The 19,663-nt window shown below is 37.3% G+C and overlaps 1 protein-coding gene across 1 annotated transcript in view; it reads right to left on the bottom strand.

Annotated features, from left to right (window-relative positions):
- The window catches only part of LOC127497465 (dynein axonemal heavy chain 11), a 79,830-nt gene that overhangs the window by 4,956 nt on the left and 55,211 nt on the right, over positions 1 to 19,663 (bottom strand). Inside the window, exons 67-78 of the mRNA XM_051865939.1 lie at positions 15,987 to 16,151; positions 14,797 to 14,937; positions 12,151 to 12,321; positions 11,588 to 11,710; positions 10,863 to 11,056; positions 10,588 to 10,736; positions 10,375 to 10,502; positions 9,291 to 9,518; positions 8,905 to 9,096; positions 6,754 to 6,873; positions 3,677 to 3,919; positions 512 to 694 (exon numbers count right to left, since the gene is read on the bottom strand). Coding sequence (XP_051721899.1) covers positions 512 to 694; positions 3,677 to 3,919; positions 6,754 to 6,873; positions 8,905 to 9,096; positions 9,291 to 9,518; positions 10,375 to 10,502; positions 10,588 to 10,736; positions 10,863 to 11,056; positions 11,588 to 11,710; positions 12,151 to 12,321; positions 14,797 to 14,937; positions 15,987 to 16,151 — 2,037 coding nt within the window. The remainder of the gene's footprint in view (positions 1 to 511; positions 695 to 3,676; positions 3,920 to 6,753; positions 6,874 to 8,904; positions 9,097 to 9,290; positions 9,519 to 10,374; positions 10,503 to 10,587; positions 10,737 to 10,862; positions 11,057 to 11,587; positions 11,711 to 12,150; positions 12,322 to 14,796; positions 14,938 to 15,986; positions 16,152 to 19,663) is intronic.

Raw genomic sequence — 19,663 nt, 5'->3', positions numbered from 1 at the left:
GATGAGTCTGTGGGGATATAAAACCGTTGGAAAATTGCATGCCATTACATCATTCATGCGTACAGGCATAGCTATGTTACTTTCTTTGTGGTTTCTTTTTAAATGGTAATATTCTTTGAATGTAGCAAAAAAAAAAAAAGTCTCAGTGGAATGTCTGAGATAGAAATAATAATAACAAGATCCATGGAGAAGGCTTGAATCATTGAATATTATTTAAGCATATTAATTATTACATGATTCTTTATAGAGGATACATAGAAGCAAAATAAATGATACTTAATATTCATGAGCTATGCCTTCACCGTAGTAAGATTCATCAATTCACATCCTGGTTTGGTGGACAATTTCACATTATTTGGTTGGGTATAAAAACATTTTCACATCGAGTTAAAACTGGAACAAAAAGTTAGGAAATTCATGCAGCGCAGTATTCGAATACAACTGCTTCTGAATAATCAGGAATCAACTGCACTGATTGTTTTGTCTGGTTTATTGTTCGTCTGGCTTCTACCTTCAGTCCCAGGTCCAGCTCTTTTAAGGATCTGTGTATCTCTGCCAGCAGCAGATTCATTCGCTCACACTCCTGCAGGCACACCAGGATGTAGGGGCTCCTCTCAACTGTCTTAGACATGAGCTCTGAAAGACTATACTCCTCAGGTAACTTCTCCAGCATGTCATCCAGGACACTCTTCACCTGATCAAGAAAGAAAAAACAAAAACAAAAAAAAACTGTGCATCCATAGTGGCTATACACTCTAAATACAGGCAGGCCGTATAAGAGAACCTTTTAAAGAACTTTTTATTCATTAGTAGAAAGCAGTAGAAAACTATTAAGGTACTATAAAGAACTCAGAAACCAATGAGCAGATCAGAATCACCTACAATATAAAGTCAGTAACTTTTTTAATATCCAATGAACCATATAGACAACTCAACAATAAATTTACATAAAAACACACTATTCAAAAGTTTAGGGTCAGTAAAAAATTACTTTTATTTAGTAAGGATGCATTAAATTAATCAAAAGTGACAGTTATATTTTTTTTACAAAAGATTTCTATTCTGCAGATTTCTATTCATCAAGAAATCCTCAAAAAAAATATGTATCATGGTTCCAATTAGGGGTGTCGCGATATACCGGTATTGACGATAACCGTGATATTCAAAACTTGAAAAATCGATATCGTGTTAATTAAGGGTGTGACGATATATCGTGATAACCGTAATATTTTAAATGAATAATACACATGATAATATGACACGTAAATAATCCAGCGCCAGTACCTGGTTGACATCCCAAAGAACAATAGGTGGCGGTATTGCACCTTAACGCTGCCATCTGACATAAAACAGAAGAAGATGCAGGGCGCACAGCTGCTACTGCCTTGCAAAATCATGTCGTGTATCATGTAGATTCTCTACACAGCAGAGCATGTAAGCGAAAACGTTCTTAGTTTCATATTTATCTTTAAATATTATAATGTTATTTTTTTTATTTCATTTATGTTGATTATGAAAAGTGAACAGCACGAGTAACATAGGATAGCTACATCATAAGATGCGCAATATATCGGAAGACATGGAGTGGGTCAGACATGATTTTGACCACTTTGTTAAGTTTTGTTTTGTATAAAGCCTTTCGTTAAAGTCATTTTCATTTTGTATCAATTGTATCTTAATTTTAATCAATGTTTCATCAACCAATTGCCTGGATTTAATTTAATAAATAAAAAGCAAATATAGCAGACAATATAATGGAGACGCCGGCGCGATGACTTGCACGTGAACTGGAGCGCGTCTCATAAATGAACCGAAACTCAGCGTATATGCTACTTGCCTCATAGACATGAGAAATATATCTATAGAAAGCTTGAAATGTCTAGGCCTACTTTTAAACCAAACAATTTGAAATGAAAAGAAATAGGCTACATATGTAATCCATGTGAAATGTGCATTTAAAATGCAGATAGAGACATTTTGAATGATTTAACATGGAGAATTAAGACACCATTTTGACAGTATATGGTTTGTCTGTGTTCAAGCCATCTTGGTTATTTTCGTAAGGAATGTATATTTATAATGCTATGCTAATCTACATGGCCTTTATCACTGTATAGAATACTATAAAAATAATATAATTCCTGCCTCTAAATAAAATCACATAGCTTGGTCTTTAAAATGTACATCAGAAAGTCTTTCAGTTCTTTGGGATACATTCAGGCAGCGTTTTTTACTCCAGCTTGAAATCAGATAAACTAAATGCATGTCTTCCTTCATAAAAATTTGCTAAAGACAGAATGCAAAAAATAAAAATAATTGTGCCTTGTGTTTATCAGTTGTTTATCAGTATCTGATTACCCTTAAGTGCAGTTGTATGCAATGGTGTGATTCATTGCAACGTGAGAAAACGTGTGTATTTTTAGGCAAATTGTGGTTCTACCACACGTACATTTACTTATGTTTTCATACACACAAAAACGTACAACATTGATGTATTTATAGCACTAAAACGTAAAAATACTTGCGTATTAACAAAAAAAAAGCGTAAATCATGTAACGTAAAGTGTGAATGTATATGAATACCCATGTATTAATATTAAAATCGTGGCTTTAATGATTTAACAATGTTTTTAGTCTAATTTATTGAAAGCAGTTTACTCATCTACTTAATATGAAGTAACATTTCTGTTTGTGACTTGTGCTGCTCGTTTCGGAGGATTACATGTTAAACAAGACTACAATTTGAAACCTTATGAATAAAATTTCTGTAATTGTTTAACCATTTTGTAATATTTAGTTTGTTTGCTGTGAGACACAGAAGGCGTTTTCTCCTATGCAGCAACTGACAATACAACCATAAGATACACCAAAGCACAACATAAATTCACAAATCACATCCATTTTATTTGTTCGCTTGATTAGTGGCTCAAAATATCGTTTTAATGTTATATTTTTACTAAAATTGTAATTTTCCTACACATTTCTGCTCTTATGTTTTATTCTTTTAACATTCTGTATAAAATGGGTAGGTTTAGGTTCGGGATGGGGTTTAGGGATCTTACATTTATCTACAAAACGATAAAATGGAAATTATACATATATCTTTATGACATGAAAGATTTGTAAATATTTTTAGTATTTTTAAGTATTTTTACGTTTTAGTGCCATAATTACGTCAATATTGTACGTTTTAGCACCTTTCTAAACGTACAAAAATGTACGTTTTGTGTCTTTGAAAGTTACGTATTAATACCTACGTATTAACAATGAGACCAGGCTGTTCACTGGCTTAAAAAAAAGGAAAAAGACAAAATAAAATAAAGATGAATTTGACTGATAACATTTTTTTTTTTTTTTTTCCCAAGTTTTCTATAGATATCGCGATATATCGATATCGTGAATTCTTTTGGCCACGATAACCATGGTGTGAAAAATCTAATATCGTGACAGCCCTAGTTCCAATTAAATAAAATAAAATAACAGCTTTGCCATCACATAAATAAATTACATAGAAAACGGTCATTTAAATTGTAATATTATTTCTATTTTTACTGCATTTATCAAATAAATGCAGCTTTTATAAGTATAAGAAACTTCTTTAAAACACATAAAAAAAAACCTTGTTTTGTATATACATACAATAGTTAGCAAATTGCAATGTTGCACATGGCTTTACCTTCTCCTCTATGCACTGTGATGCTCCCTCTCCTGTTGATGAGTCTCTAGGCTGCAGTTCCAGTAAAGTTTTGAAGAGGGCATCAGACGTGGCTGTCATAAACTCAATCTCAGCATTAGGGTGCATGCCATAGAGACCAGGGCTCTCCGAGGGCAATCTCTCATCTATGTAGCGGTGATACCCAGTGTAGTCCAGATCAGGAGGCATTGGAAAGCCAGGACACAAGAACAGCTCCCCTTCAAACTGGAGAGAGAGAGTTTAAGTCACTCGAGATCATGGAGTAACTGGGAGATGCTTCATTTCTAATAAGAGGACAGACTTCTGAGATTCCTATTGGAGGTGTTGAAGCTTAATGATTAAAATAATCTGATAGCCAAAAGACTGGCTAACAAAGATGATCTATTAAGTGACACAACAGAATTTTAAGTCGCAAATATGATAACATGGGTTTTTTTCTGCACAATATTTTGTCCTGATCAGCCTTGTAACATTTCACCACGCTAACTCTCAGAGCAGTGCTCACTAACAGATGAAAGTGTGTGTGGTAATCGATAGCAGGGCTGGTGCTGGGCACTGGGAGAGTAATGCAGCTCTGTGGAAAGGCTAAAGGATAAACTGTGTGATTGATGGCTGCTCATCCTGGGGCCTAATGAGACTCGCTGAGGAAACATTGGGCTGCATGCCTGACCACTGCTGGAAAACAGCCTTAATCACCTCGCACAGACACCACTTCAGAACAGACACGCTTAAGATCTCATAAAACTTGAGCACTAAACATATGAGGTCCAGACATACTGTACACTCTGAACACAAACAAACATGTGTCTTCAGTATGTGGGAACCAAAAGACATTTAACCCTGTAAAGAATATCACCCTGTGAAATAAGTTAAAATATATATTTTTTAACCTTTAGACAAAATCTAAATAAATAAACAAACATACTTGAGGAAAAAAAAAAAACTGAGCAAAAATAAGCAATTTGGTGCAGTTGCTAATATTTATATAGCCAAAAAGTTAGATGAAATTCTAATTCTGATCTTTATAGCAAAATAGCAGACTACTTACATATGGCTAGATAGCGTGATTAATGTTTATATGGTTGAACATGAATGGGTTGCTAAATATTATATTGGCTTTAATAAGATTTTTCCAATAAATAAGCAAGAATAAACCTGGTGTCCTCCATGATTCCTGTTCTTTCCGACAACAAAACATGCGATGAGCTTGTAATCACGACTTCAGAAGTGGGAAGTAGGAAATTTCCGATAACACGTGAAGCATTAATGCAGTGCAATACAATGATGATTGAATGATGTACAAATACATGTTTCTCAAAAGCATGTTGTATCATATTTTAACATGATTCTAAAAAACGATGTATGGATTATCAAGTAAACCTAAGTTGCTTCAGTCAGTGAAATATTACTAAAAATATAAAATGTATTCTTATGTTCATAAAAATCAGTAAAGATTCACCACATCCTTAAGTTTGACACTTTTACTTGCTAAAATTAGAAACTGTCAATCAGACAACATGTAGAAGATTGTGTACAACAGGTTTTTCAGGAAAGATTTGATCAGTGATCAGGTTGACAATTTAAAGGCCTTCAAAATTTGCGTATTAAATATGATATAGTAAGGTTTATAGAGTTAAAACATTCATCTTTTGTTATCTGTGCTTTAATACTTAATCACAATGAATATTGTGTGATGTAATGTAGATCCTCACCACTAGAGAGCCCCATACAGCTACAGTATGGTAGTTGAGTAAGGTCGACAAACAAGCATTTATAATCTCATGTTAAAATGATTTTGTCTGCAGAACATGAAAGAAGCACATAGATACATCTAGATGATCTATTTAGAAATCTACAGTCCCTCTAAAAATCTGCTGTAAACTTTATGTAAGCCAGATTAGCAACACTTCAGAGTTTGAAAATACAAATATCCATTTCTTTTTAATTCATTTTACAAAACAGAAGCTTGAATCACTCTGCTCAAAACCTCTAGAATATGGAAATAACTTTTACTCTACCTTCTGATCAAAAAAATAAATAAAAATATCCAGTGCAAATGTCTAAAGGTTCTTAAATCAAGATGCATTTACTGGAGATACAAAATGAAGTCTTGAATTGTGAAATTGATTAAAATGAAGTAAGTTTATGAATAAAACAAGAACAAGTATCTGCCAACGGGCTCAGAAAAAAAAAAAAAAAAAATCAACTTAATTCAAAGGGAAGTTTTCACAAATCATATCAGATATTTGTTCTTGTTTTAAGCTAAACTCATTTAATTTTGTTCAGTTTTTCAAAACTTTAAATCAAGATGCATTTACTTGAGATGCAAATGTAAAATAAAGATGTTTAGATGTCTGTATTGGAAAAGAGGACAAAAATACTGAGGAAGAACATCATTTTCTGCAATGGATGCAACATTTAATGCCATGACTTTATGAATTTAAGACTTCTGCTCTAATTTAAGACCTTTTTAAGGCCTTAATTTGTGTAAGGGTGAATTACGACTTTAAAACCCACAGAAACCCTATATATATTACCAAACTTTATTTTTACAGAAAATGAGTGTCGATAAAGGTAAATTAATTAACCACAACTCATTTTGTGATTCCATAAGTTGAAAGTATGTTCATCAATAAAAACCAATGTCATTGAGAGGAAAAATAAATATATTGATTGTATGTCTCTCTAGCATTTTAATTAGGTTAGATTGTTTGGACCCACTTTATATGAAGTGTCTTTAACTACTGTGTGCTAATATTTAAATTAATTTTGCACTTTTTAGTGTACATACATGTTTTACATGGTTCTCATTTATTTAATTTATTTTATTTTATTTAAATACCTGCATATAATTACACCCTGCTGCCCCTTTGGAAGTTCATTTCTTAGTTTGTCTTAGAGCCAATGCTTGAGCAACTTCAAATTCTACCTCATAAACATTTGTTATCAACTGTATGGCTTTGAAATGTACATTAAATATGTTTTAAAACAAAATCAGATGATATACAGGTAATAGTGTGATGTGTTGCAGTAAATTGCAGTGCTCTGAATGTCTTTACCATCTTGGGATTGATGAACTCCTGGAGGTACGTACGGCAGAGCTTCCTGTCCCACTCATCAGTGATGTGACCTCCATATATGATCTCTCCGAACAGATAACACAGATCCTCCCACGGTACCTGAACCACACATATTAGCACACCAAAATGTCAAATCTACAGCTCAAACTGATCCCTCAGCGTCCTGCGTTTAATACCCACAGCACTATTTTTAGCCAGGTTTGCAAGATCTATCATAGAAAAAAACATGCTTAAAGCTGCTACAAGGGCTTTCTGCTAAACGGTGGAACATGGATGCATGGTTTTGCTCACAAGTATGAGGTGAGGAATTGATGCTGCATGCTGGGAACATCCTATAGTGATGCTTTTCATTTAAAATGGCTCTCATATGCTATACCAGACAAAAAAGACAATCCACTTAATGTATAATTCAAGCAGAGATCAAGCTCTTGCCGAACTCATGCTGTGCTTGGCTTAAGCCTGGTCTGAGAAAAGAGTGTATGATGTGTAATTGTAAAGGAGAGAAGAACAAGTGAGCGTAAGTCTTATAACCGATGACAGACGCTAGAGGTTCACCATCATTTGTACCTGTATTGTTTTGCAAATTGCTTCTTTCATCAGCTCTAATTGCAGTGATCACTTATAAAGCGTTGTAAGGTGTCACGCACAACGCGTGTAATTACATTTAGCATGACGCTTCATTTACCGCCTAATGAATCCTCAGTGTACGCACATACAGGTTACTGTTTTGTTAACATAATGAAGGACATTCGTTTTTTTTTTTTTTTTTTGAGCGGAGGGGCAAAATCTAGAGCTGCCATAATTGGTTGGAACCAGAGTAATGCTGGAAAGGAAAAACATGATTTTGTGGACACAGTGAGATCGTGATTGTTGCCATTGTGTTATGAAATTATACAGCACTTTGGGAAAAGAGTTGACAGTGACTGACATCGAGATTTTATTTAATTTACAAACAGCTCAGAGTTTGTCACTTAAACTTTACACAGAATTCTCCAGGTTCAAAGTAAGTAGAATTTGAGATATCATTTATTATTTGAGCTTTAGTTGTCTAACCCCCGGTTTCACAGACAGGCTTATGTCTAGTCCCAGACTAAAATGCATGTTTGAGCCGTTTTAACTGAAAATCAACTTGCACTGACATATCTTAAAATATGTCAATGCCATTGTTTTGTCTCAAGATGCACACCAGTAATGTTTTTTCTAAAGCACATTTATAAAAGCTACTTAAATGCCCTAATTGAACTAAGGCCTAATCCTGGCTTAATCTAAGAGCGTACTCGCACTAGGCACGGTTGCCTTTTACTGTGCCCGGTTCGCTGAACAGCAACAATCGAGCCAGGGCACGGGACAAGGCAACCGTGCCTAGTGTGAGTACGAAACAATCACTCTAGTTAAACAAACCAGACTTTGACTTTCAGATCGCCTAGAGTGAATACACTCTAAGCCCTGTCTGTAAAACCAGGCCTAAATTCAGTAAGATCTTTTAACCCTCGTTATGCATTAAACAAACTGTATACACCCGTTGCATTCTCGGGTCCATTTGGACCATTTGAACCATGTGGGTCCATTAGGACCATGTGGTCATTGCCACTGTGACGATGGACAAAACATGATAAAAACTTGCAGCTCGCCAATTAAAAGGCGACTTACGCACACCGTCATTCATCTTGAAATCATATGATTCGATTTGCGTCTTCCGATTGGTTCTTCTGTGGACTTAGAGGCTTTTGCTGACAAAGGGAAGTGGCGTTTAGCGGTTTCTGCCAACAAACCGGTATTTCTGAATGGGCTGAATTAAATTAGCGGATTTAAAGTATTTTGATAAACGTATACTATGTGCGGAGAGCATTCGCTCATTATCCTTTTTGAAAACAGTTGTCCTGCTTAATATTTTTGTGGAAACCGTGATACATATTTTTAGGATTCTTTGAAGAATGAAAAGGTCATTTATTTGAAATTATTTTTTTGTAACAATGAAATCTTTTGTGAAATTATAAATGTCTTTGTTACTTTTGATCAATTTAATTCACCCTCGCTGAATAAAAGTATTAGATTCTTTCTAAAAAGTCACTGTTATAATGATGTAATCATTGTATATTTTCATCAGGGTAATGAATACTGTTATCTTACTTTAGTATTGGCCTCCAGGTAGTTGTACAGGACACTGGCAGAAATGGTCAGATCTCCATTATTGAATGGGTATCTTTGGTTCCAACCCAGAGGCCCAAACTTCCTCCTCTCACTCACACAGGCGTGGAAATAACACAGCGAGAACACGAGTCCTTTAAACTCCTGCTCATAAGAACACATTTCCAGAGTATCCTGTAGGACAGAAATGAGGAGATGATGAACAAATTAACAATAATTACACCAAGTCAAAAGTTTGGAAACCTCATTCTTTAGTCACTTCATTCTAAATTATTACTAGTTTCCACTTTTTTTGAATAATAGTAAAGTTGAAGCAAAACATCTAATTAGTTCACATGTGAATTTATTTTATTTTGTCTGTGTGGGACCTGGGTGAAGTTGTCCAGAGCTGCATGCAGGCTGGAGTTCATGCCAGTGGGCGGTTCAGTAGTGAGTTTGAGGCCATTCTCCAGGATGGTGCGAGGGATCAGGTGCTCATGGTGGCTGGGGACCGCTTCTCCACTCATAAACACTCTGTAGTTTGAGTGAGCACTGCTGCCTGTGTTCTCCAGCAGCTCCTCCAGATGACCCAACCACTGCGGAAGCAGGTGAACATTCTGAAACAGAAAAATCAATAAACATACAAGACTATATAATGCCATTATAATGGCCTGTTCACACCAAGGACGATTACGATAAAGATAATAGTTGTAAAAATCATTCAAAATGTAAGTGTTCAAAATTGAGAGTATCGGAGTCCACACCACAACTATAATGATAAGTTATAGGCACAGAGAAACAATAGCGTTGCAATCACTTTCAGAACGATTTTTTTTCCAGGTGATGAATGATAAAAACAATGACAGCCAATCAGAATCCATCCTGCTTAAAAAAGCTTGAGCATTTAAGTCGTTAGATGATATAAATGCAGTGTGTGCTTACAAGAAAAAGAACAATATTGTGGGCTGGGGTTGACACTCTTTATGCCATTGTTATCCATATATAAAAAAGGCATTTTTGGCAATACATCATTATAAATTCATTATGCACTGTTCCTTGGAATACTGGATTCTGATTGGTCAAACTTGGCATCAAGTGGTAAAATATTTCTGAATAATGACGAGCTGTCATTATTCTGTTGTTACTTGTCTTGCGTAGGGTGATATATTATATATACTATATAGCATAGCTCAACTTGATTGCTTGTATTGTCGCAAAATGTAAACTACATTTTCGCCCAGCCCTAATCTGCTAAATGCAACTATAAGGAATAAAGATAATATTAAGAAATTGTAAACATTAATATGATTTTCTGTAAAGCTGATTTGAAACAATGTATGTTGTGAAAGGTGCTATTTAAACTAACTTGACTTGTCTTGACATTTATTCTATTTGTAGTTTCAAAGTCTTCTCCAGGTTAGTATGCATGTATTGTAGGTTGGTTTAGTAAGAAATGTACCAAAAATGTTCTACCTGCAATATAACCCAGTGTCCATTTTTAGCTGCGGCCTCCAACGCTCTCTCAGCCACAATCTCTTGTCCTTGACCCAAGGACACATTATGGAGGTTCCCCTGGTCTGTAGTAAAGCCAAGCTTCAGCCCTAGTAAATAGATATGATTGGGTTTATACTCATTACATTACAAGTCAGGCTAAGTTTCTTGTGTAAATGGTTATTCTCTGTATACCAAGTGTTTCTACATCCTTGACGGGGTTTACTCCAGGAGAAAGGATGAAGAACACCGGTGTAGAAGGACTGCACTCCTCAAAACACTTTTCAAACTCCATTCGACCAACATCCATATACTTGGAGCCCAAACTGTCCTCAATAAAATTTCTGTTATGGTGTAAAATACAGAAGGACAATATTTAAAGACCAAAACATTGCTCCAGCTGATTTTAAAGTAAAATTTTAGACTGATATTGGTTGTTTTCTGATAGTTCTCCGAAGCACGCTCATTACCGGAGAGCGTAGGTCATCCTGTCAGGCCGAATGGCTCTGAGAATGATGAGTCTCTGGAGGGGGCTCTTATTCTTCCAGTCCTGAGGGAGACGTTCTCTTTCTGGACACTCCGACTCCACCAGCTTCCTCCAACGTTTGGCAGAACCTTCCACATCCCTGTCCAGGCCCCTGAATGCATCCAGCATGGACAAGCTCTGCAGTGAAATAAGATTTTGTACTTAAAAAAAAATGAACAACCTTCAAAAGGTTTTGAGGTTTTTAAATACATGTAAATATTATATTTATAGAATTTAATTATTTGGCAAACTACACCATTAAAATAAAGGTTCTTCATTGGCTCTTTGGATCACTTTAGATTAAAAAAGAAGCTTCTTTTTGAGAAACCATATTTATTGTAAAAAAAAAAAAAAAAAACATAAAATGAACTGTATCATATTATGTTTAGGTTTAATTTTATACTATGAAGTTTTATACAAGTAACCGAGAATTTTTTTAAAAGATATTTTAGTAATTTGTAGCAAAGACAATATAAAAGACAATTATTTTAATTTAGTATACAACATGTCTTTATAACACAATATTTTTGGGGGTCCTTCACATTAAATAGTTTGAAAAACTTATTTAGAGGTTAAAAAGGTGCTTCTGACTGATAATTATCTAAAAGGCGATGCTAAATGACATCGGAACTCATGAAAAAGAGTGATTTCCAGTCAGACAGTTCTTACCCTAATGACACCCCAGGCCTGTGGAGACAGGAAGCTGACGGGACTGCTCTGACAAACTTCTACAGGAAATTGCAACAGAAGTTCCAGGTCCTGAGCCTCAATGGAGCCCCTTGTCAGAAGAATCTAAATAAAACACCAGAGGCGCAAAGTAATGAGGACATTAGACCTCAGGTCTGTTAAATACAGATGTCTCCATCCATCAGAGAAGGACAAGCAGGTCCCGGAACAGCTTTACTCTGTTTGATGTGGATGTGTGAAGGACAGGCGGTGGAGACAGACAGCAGCAGGGAAAACAGGTGCTGTCCTGACAGGTATTTGCATTCTGCCACCACGGCCCACCCTCCTGTCAGAGCTGACCAGTTGAGGGAGAGGGGTGCCTGGGCTGTGAGAGTTAATCAATAGGAACAGACCCAACTCCACTGACAGGGCCTAATGGAACTTAATGTAAGGGCAGAAATGTGGAGTGATTGATGTGAATGACAAAGTGCAGGAGGAGGAAGGGAGGAGGTGGTGGTGGGTGGATGGGAGGTGTTTCTATTCTGCCGGTGTCGCGTCCCACTCACCTGGAGGGCGGTGTGGGTGAGGAAGGTAAGTCGGTCCCTCTGGAAGAGCCCCTGGCAGGTGTACTGAAGGGCCGATTGGGTGATGGCCTCGGTCAGAGATGAAACACGCACCGACACGTCTTCATCACATGGAGCTCTCGCAATAGCTTTGAGGAACACTTTGTTGAAGGCCTGAATTGTAAAAGATGATTCAAAATAGCAACATTACTTGAAAACATGATCTTCAAACAGAAGGAGCTGGATGAAAAATCTGAATGATATCAATCCACAATCTGACTTGTGATGCAGTCTGGAATTACAAATAACAATTTTCATTCATTCACATCCAACAAATCTTTTTGAAACTAGAAGTACAATTAGTACTCCTATAACTGCCTTTGAGAAAAACGGCAATGATAATACTGTTTTCAACAGGTACACTTGAATTCCTTCAAATGGTGATATTGCTAATATGATGTTTTATATTACTGGTATTATGTTGTGTTTTTTTTCACTGTAAAGTAAATTGACATCTTCCTCAGTATTTTTGTCCTGTTTTCCATTACAAATATATAAAAACATTTTTAAATCAAGATACATTTACTTGAGAAGCAAAATGACTTAAGATATTAAGACTTGTTTTCTGAAAAAACAAAATAATCAAATTTAAGTGAGTTTAAGCTTAAAGGAACCCTCCACTTTTCTTGAAAATAGGCTCATTTTTCAACTCCCCTAAACAGTTAAACAGTTGAGTTTTACCGTTTTCGAATCCATTCAGCCGATCTCCAGGTCTGGCGGTACCACTTTTAGCACAGCTTAGCATAGCTCATTGAATCTGATTAGACCGTTAGCATCTTGCTCAAAAATGACCAAAGAGTTTCGATACTTTGCTGCTGTATCATGGGTGCAGCAGGCGCAATGATATTACGCACACTGTAAAAAGTAATACGCTATATCTACTCCATAAAATTTTGGCAACAGATTACAAGCAATATCATTAATTAAATTCAACGAATAGAACCGAGTTAGAATTAATCAAATTAATTCCTTAAATGTGAACCGTTTAAATCAAGTACAATTTAAACAAAAATATCTGAATAACAGACAGACATCAAAGATGAATTCACAACTCTTTATTTTTTATTGGCAACATTGAAGACACCTGATGATAACAAGAAGAATCACTGAAGGAAAGAGAAACAAGAATTAACAGAGGTTTAGATGTTGATTTTATTGAAAATATTTTGTCACCATTATGGTGATCAGTGTTTAATTTAGTTTGACTGTTTGACAGTTCGACAGTTCGACAGTTTGACTGTTTGACTGTTTTTGTAATGGTGTTTGCTAATTTTACACAATTTAAATGGTTGATTTTTAAGGAATTAATTTGGTTAATTCTAACTCAATTCTTATATATTGAATTTAATTAATGATATTGCTTGTAATCTGTTGCCACAATTTTATTGAGTAGATGGAGTGTATTACTTTTTACAGTGCAGCGTCTCTCACAAATGTCTCCATGGTTTCAAGGCACGCTCCCTGTGCAAGCAGGGGGTCACAGGCGCTGCGTAATATCATTGCGCCTGCTGCACCCATGGTACGGCAGCAAAGTTCCTTGATTATTACGCTGGAATGAGAGTATAGTTCCTAGCCATATCGGCCTAGAAAATTGCAACTTTTCATTTTCCGTCGGCCTTGGTACACGATGTAACTACAGAAGAGTCAAGTTTTAAATAGGAAAAATATGTGAACTCTTTGGTCATTTTTGAGCGAGATGCTAACGGTCTAATCAGATTTAATGAACTATGCTAAGCTGTGCTAAAAGTGCTAAAAGTGGTACCGCCAGACCCGGAGATCGGCTGAATGGATTCGAAAGCGGTAAAACTCAACTGTTTAACTCTAGGGGAGTTGGAAAATGAGCCTATTTTCAAAAAAAGTGGAGGGTTCCTTTAAAACAAGAACAAATATCTGCCAATGGGGTCAGAAAAATAATATTGTTTTCCCTTTGATTTCAGTTTATTTTTATTTTCCTATTGACAGATATTTGTTCTTATTATAAGCTAATTGCCATGACGGAGTGTGAGGGTGAAAATAGGATAGAATATGCCACCGCTACGTTTAACTTACACCTCCACTGTCGTTTTGCTTTTTATAGAAATAAAAACCATTTAATTCAGTTGGATAACGGTCTCTTTAATCCCATCCAGCTCATCCATCACGAGCTGCAGAGTCGTACGTAGTGCAGCAGGAATCATAGTTCACTAATCACGTGATGAGAGTAAGTGATGAGATTACTGACAAGACCATGGTGAAGGATTTGTCGTACAACAGAGCCTAAGCGTCTGACAAATGTCTAATCTTGTAAAATGCACGCTCAGCACTGCCGCTCCCTATTCACAGAGTATGCGTGATCGTGAAATCGAAAGTAAAATGCGAGTGCACATCAAAACCCGATTTCAATACCCCACATTTATTTTTCTAGTCATGTATTTCATCAATGAGGATTTCTTAAAACAAGACATCCTTGAGGATTTCTTAGAACAGACTTCATTCACAAACATTAAAAACTTTTACCGACCCCAAATTTTTGAACAGTAGTGTAGGTACTGTGCAGTAAATATTCAGGGCAACAACTGTACATTTTCACTTTTTCTAGTGTAGTGTTACCTTGAGGGAGTATTGGTACATGGGGTTAACATTGTGGAGTTCTTTAATAGTGAAGTAGAGTAGGGCGGCTCTCTCAGCCGCTGGCCGGTAGAGATCTCGTGCCTCATTGGTCTTTATCTCGTTCTCTCGAGCTGCAATAGCCTGTGTAAACAGCACACCATTGTTGAGATATACAACGAGATGCAAGTTCTCAAATGAAAGTATACAACGATTATACAAAAATCGTATACAAAATCATGGTAGTTTTTTCCATATTTCAGTGTTGTAATTACACTTGTCAGTTTATTATACAACCATTTTAGTTTTAAACACATTGGACCTGAGCAAACAACAACAACAACAACAACAACAACAACAACAGACGGAATGCACGTGACCATCGGCCGGATACGGCGGTTACGCCCCGAGTGGCAAAAAGACTGAGTGGCAGCATTGGTTTTCAGTGTGAATGCTGCGAAAAACACACAAAACACATTCAAAATGGGAAAGAGCTTTGTAATTGACTGTACAAATAGATTTGACAAGAAATGTGTGGTATATTTTTTACAGACTGCCGAAAGCTACAGAAAAGAGAAGCAAATGGATCACTGCAATTCACACAAACAACTGGACTCCAGGCAGCGAAACGTGGATTTGCAGTTATCATTTTCTGTCAATATGTTGAATTTTGGGGTAAAATCATACCTTATATATTGTATTGTTATATATTATATTGACAACTCATCAATTAAATATTTACCATCTTATATTTTGCATAAGTGTGTGTTTTTAAATAAACACTGACAAAAACTATGCAAGTTTTAGGACTGGATGATATCATTCATATAAGTGATCACCCGGATTTAGACCTACGTATATTGTATTTATATAAAGCGTTCACAGGCAAATTTGCTTTATGTATTTCCCCAGGTTGAAATCAAGCACATATAAATGTCTGGAAACATAATTCCATGTCAATATCCATGAATTACTGGATCTTTGGTAAGTTGTAACACTAGGAACATTATCAAGTTCAACCTTTAGTTTAATCGTTTGTTTTACTTGTGTTTTACTTGCATTTTCGCAGATTGCCCTATTAAATCCAGTCATGCAGCAGGATCTTTTGCCACTCATTCCGGCTAAGGGGGCGTGTTCTGGCGGGAAAATGACGTCAATGCATACCTGAGGTAAATGGACAGTGAGCATCATACCTTGTTATGGATGTGTCTGGCTGTGTTCTTGGTATATTCTAGCTGTTCCACTAAGGCTGTATCTCGCAGGAAGTTTCCCTCTGCCACGGACAGTTTGCTCAAGAGCTCATCCTCTAGTCTCTTCAGCTCAATCTGACACAAGTTCTGCTGAGTGCTCAACTCCAACTGAAGTAATCAAATATGGACAATGTTACTACTTGGTAAAGAATGTTTTGTTAAAATTACATTTTAGAGATTACATTTAGTATTCAATAGGACGAATATATAAAACAACGTAAAAACAAATTGGGGGACATTCACAATTATAACAATTTATTTATTTATAAAAATTTAAGATTCAGGTTTGAAAATCTCCCATTTATGAAGCCCCTAAGGGAACATGGTGATGGGGGAAAAAAATAGGAAGAATTATATTTACTATATAATTATATTTCAAAACTTTTGCATACTGAATCGTATTTGGATTTCTCTTATTTTGGAACTCTTCCGCAAGCACTTAACCGCCCCACACCCTTAAACCAATGCACTCGCACACACACACACACACACACGCACACACACACACACACAGGTTTTCATGTTTTATGGAGACTTTCCATAGACATAATGATTTTTATACTGTACAAACAATATATTATATCCCCTAACCCTACACTTAAACCTACCCATCACAGAAAACTTTCTGCATTTTAACATTTTCAACAAACATCACTTAGTATGATTTATAAGCTGTTTACCTCATGGGGACCAAAAAATGTCCCCACAAGGACAAGGATTTCAGATATTGCATGGTATTGTTGGCTCTTTGATGCATTGCTTTTGTTTATCTTTTGTACGTCGCATTGGATAAAAGCATCTGCTAAACGCATAAATGTAAATATTTAACCATTACCAAACACTTTAACACTATTCTGCCTTGTAAAGGCTGTTATTGCCTTTTGCTTTGCCCAGTGTAGTTTCCTTTTGAATGGGAACTCGTGCTGCATCCCCTAGAGGGCGCTATGGGGAATGCCTCCAGCATGACCGGTGACTGAAACATAACTCTAAACAAGACAATGAACTTGACATTAGCAGGCGGCAGCCCATGACGTCACAGCAGGTGCGGCCAAAAGTATAAAAGGGCACCTGTGAAATACGTCATCCTCTTCTTGTCTTCAGGAGACCATTTGTTTGTACTAGGGGTGCAACGGTACGCGTATTCGTACTGAAAGGTTCACGGGGCAGATTCCAAATGGAAGTGATCATCCCTATCATGCCCTAATCCCTCTGAAGGGCTAAGCCCTTAAAGTGGAGACTTTAAACGTGAGCAGGGCACGTGCGTGCCGTATGTAGCCGTTTGGAATGCACTTGGCAAAGGGAGCGGCGTAATTTCCTCTATCTTCAGCTGGGATGTTCCCGTAACAACGCAGCACAGTGTCCGTCAGCAGATGTCGCTGTTTTAACGGCATAATTCTTTTTTTTTTTTAGCCTAACTGTTGCAAATAAACAACATACATTTTAAAAAGTTTTTTTTTAAAAATATGCTATATAATATATAAAAACTAATATATATAAAACTTTTAAAAATGAAAATTGTATATTTATGCCGGCGCTGCGTTGTCACGGGAACATCCCAGCTGAAGATAATGAGGAAATTACGCTGCTCCCTTTGCCAAGAGCTTTCCAAACAGCTACATACGGCACGTGCGTGCCCTGCTCACTTCAAAGTCCCCACTTTAAGGGCTTTGCCCTTTGAAGGGAGTAGGGCATGATAGGGATGATCACTTCCATTTGGAATTTGCCCTGTAAACTGTTCAGTACGAATACGTGTACAGTTGCACCCCTAGTTTGGACGTGAGTTTGGAACATGCGCGTTTAGCTCCTGAGGGAGCAGAATGCGTGCATTGACAGGATTTCTCAATGGAAAGCTCAGTTTGCGCCGTCCCTATTCTGGAGGGATGTGGGACGTGCATTTGGGTGGAATGCTGTCGACCCTTCGAAGAAGCTGTATGCCCTAGGTATGATGCATTCACGAGACTGACTACAAGAGACAGGTAAGGAGTTTTTATTTCCTTTCTGCTCTCTCCTGAGGGATGGTAGTTAATGTTTGCACAAGCACATTCAGCTGTCTAGGAAGTTGAAGGCACTCATAGCAATGCATTCGTGTCTGTTCTCATTTGGTTCTTTGTAAAAATTAGGAATCTGACGTTTGAACTGAGCGCGCTTGACTCTCGAGGGGGTTAAATGCATGGTTTTGCGATGCGATCGCAGTAATTGGTTCCACCCAGGCTTGACTCTCTCTTGGGGGTTGAGAGTCGAGAAACTGTACTCCGTGGTTCGGGTCCCACGGCCGCTATTGCAGTGAGGCGGGATCGAGCACGTGGATTGTGGGCAGAGCTCAGATGAGTCAAACAGGATCCTTTTCTTTTTTGGCTCCTTTTGTTGGCTCAAATATTGGTATTGCTCTGTACTGTTTCTAATTCTGAGGAATTACGGGCAGAAAGAGTGTAGTAATTATTATATTAATTCAGGAGTTTGGAAGTTATGGACTACGCGAGTGATGGAAGAGATCACTTATGGTAAACTTTGCGAGAATTGTTTTTGCCTCGACATAACTGTCCTGCTCTTATGAGCCTTCTGTTTTCTCTTTAATCTGAGACAGGGAGATTATAGGAGAAACTATATTCAGCCCGCATTCATCCTTTTTCACAATAAGTAAATGTGAAGGGTTTGCATGAGCAAAGAGATATATTGATGCTTCCATACCGTTTTTCTTTGGTTATCCACATGAAGACTCTGATCCTGCCATTTCAATCGTTATGTTAAGCTGTATGGCAGGACGTATGTCACTCCCCCCCTCCGAGGAGGGCTGGTTGGTCGGCAGGCAGTGGCACCAAATTGTCAAAAGACTTATTTAAGGGCACACGCCGAGAGCCTTGTGCCCTTACTAAAATCCATGTTTATGGTAAGGGTACGCGCCGAGTGCTTCGTGACCTTTCAATGTGGTTCAGAGCCCAGTTTGCACTTAGCCAGAGCGTTGCTAGGGATCCTCTCGCTATAAAGTATTTTTTAAAGGCCTCTGCTCCCCTGAGCTCTGCCTAATATTGTGTCAAGCTGCTGGCTCTATTATAAACCCTCCTTGACAGGCGTAAGAAGTAGGACGCAGCCAGAGGCTAAGTTGTTCAGTTTAAGTTCAGAGGGGCTTACAGAAAGCTTGAGTGTTGTTAGGCCTCCTCTCGCTATAGAGAGTTGCTTTGTAGAGGTCTCTGCTCCACTGAGCTCCAACCTGGATAACAATATCAAGTAGTTAGGCTCCCTGTGAGCCTCTCTGGTAAGCTGTCTTGGGTGTAGTTAGGCCTTCTCTCACTTTAGAGAGCCATCATGCTTAGGCATCTGCCCTCAGAGCTCGACCAGGAAGTAGTGCTGAGTCGCTAGGCTCTCTTTGAGCCTTCTTGGTTACTGCCTTTACTGTGAAGCATTGTTATGCTTCCTCTCACTATAGAAAGTCGCTTAGGCTTTAAGTCGTTATTAGGCTTTCTTTGAGCTCCCTTGCCTATTGCCTTTACAGAGTATTGTTGTTAGGTTTCCTCTCAATAGAGAGAGTTCTCTTACTGAGCCCTCTGCTCCCCAGAGTTCTGCTAGGGTAGCATCTGCGAGTTGTAGGATCTCTTTGAGCCTCCTTGCATGGTATCCTATGC

Source organism: Ctenopharyngodon idella, chromosome 16 (genome assembly GCF_019924925.1).
Source record: "Ctenopharyngodon idella isolate HZGC_01 chromosome 16, HZGC01, whole genome shotgun sequence".
Classification (NCBI taxonomy): Eukaryota; Metazoa; Chordata; class Actinopteri; order Cypriniformes; family Xenocyprididae; genus Ctenopharyngodon; species Ctenopharyngodon idella.
This window is presented reverse-complemented; position numbering and strand designations above follow the sequence as displayed.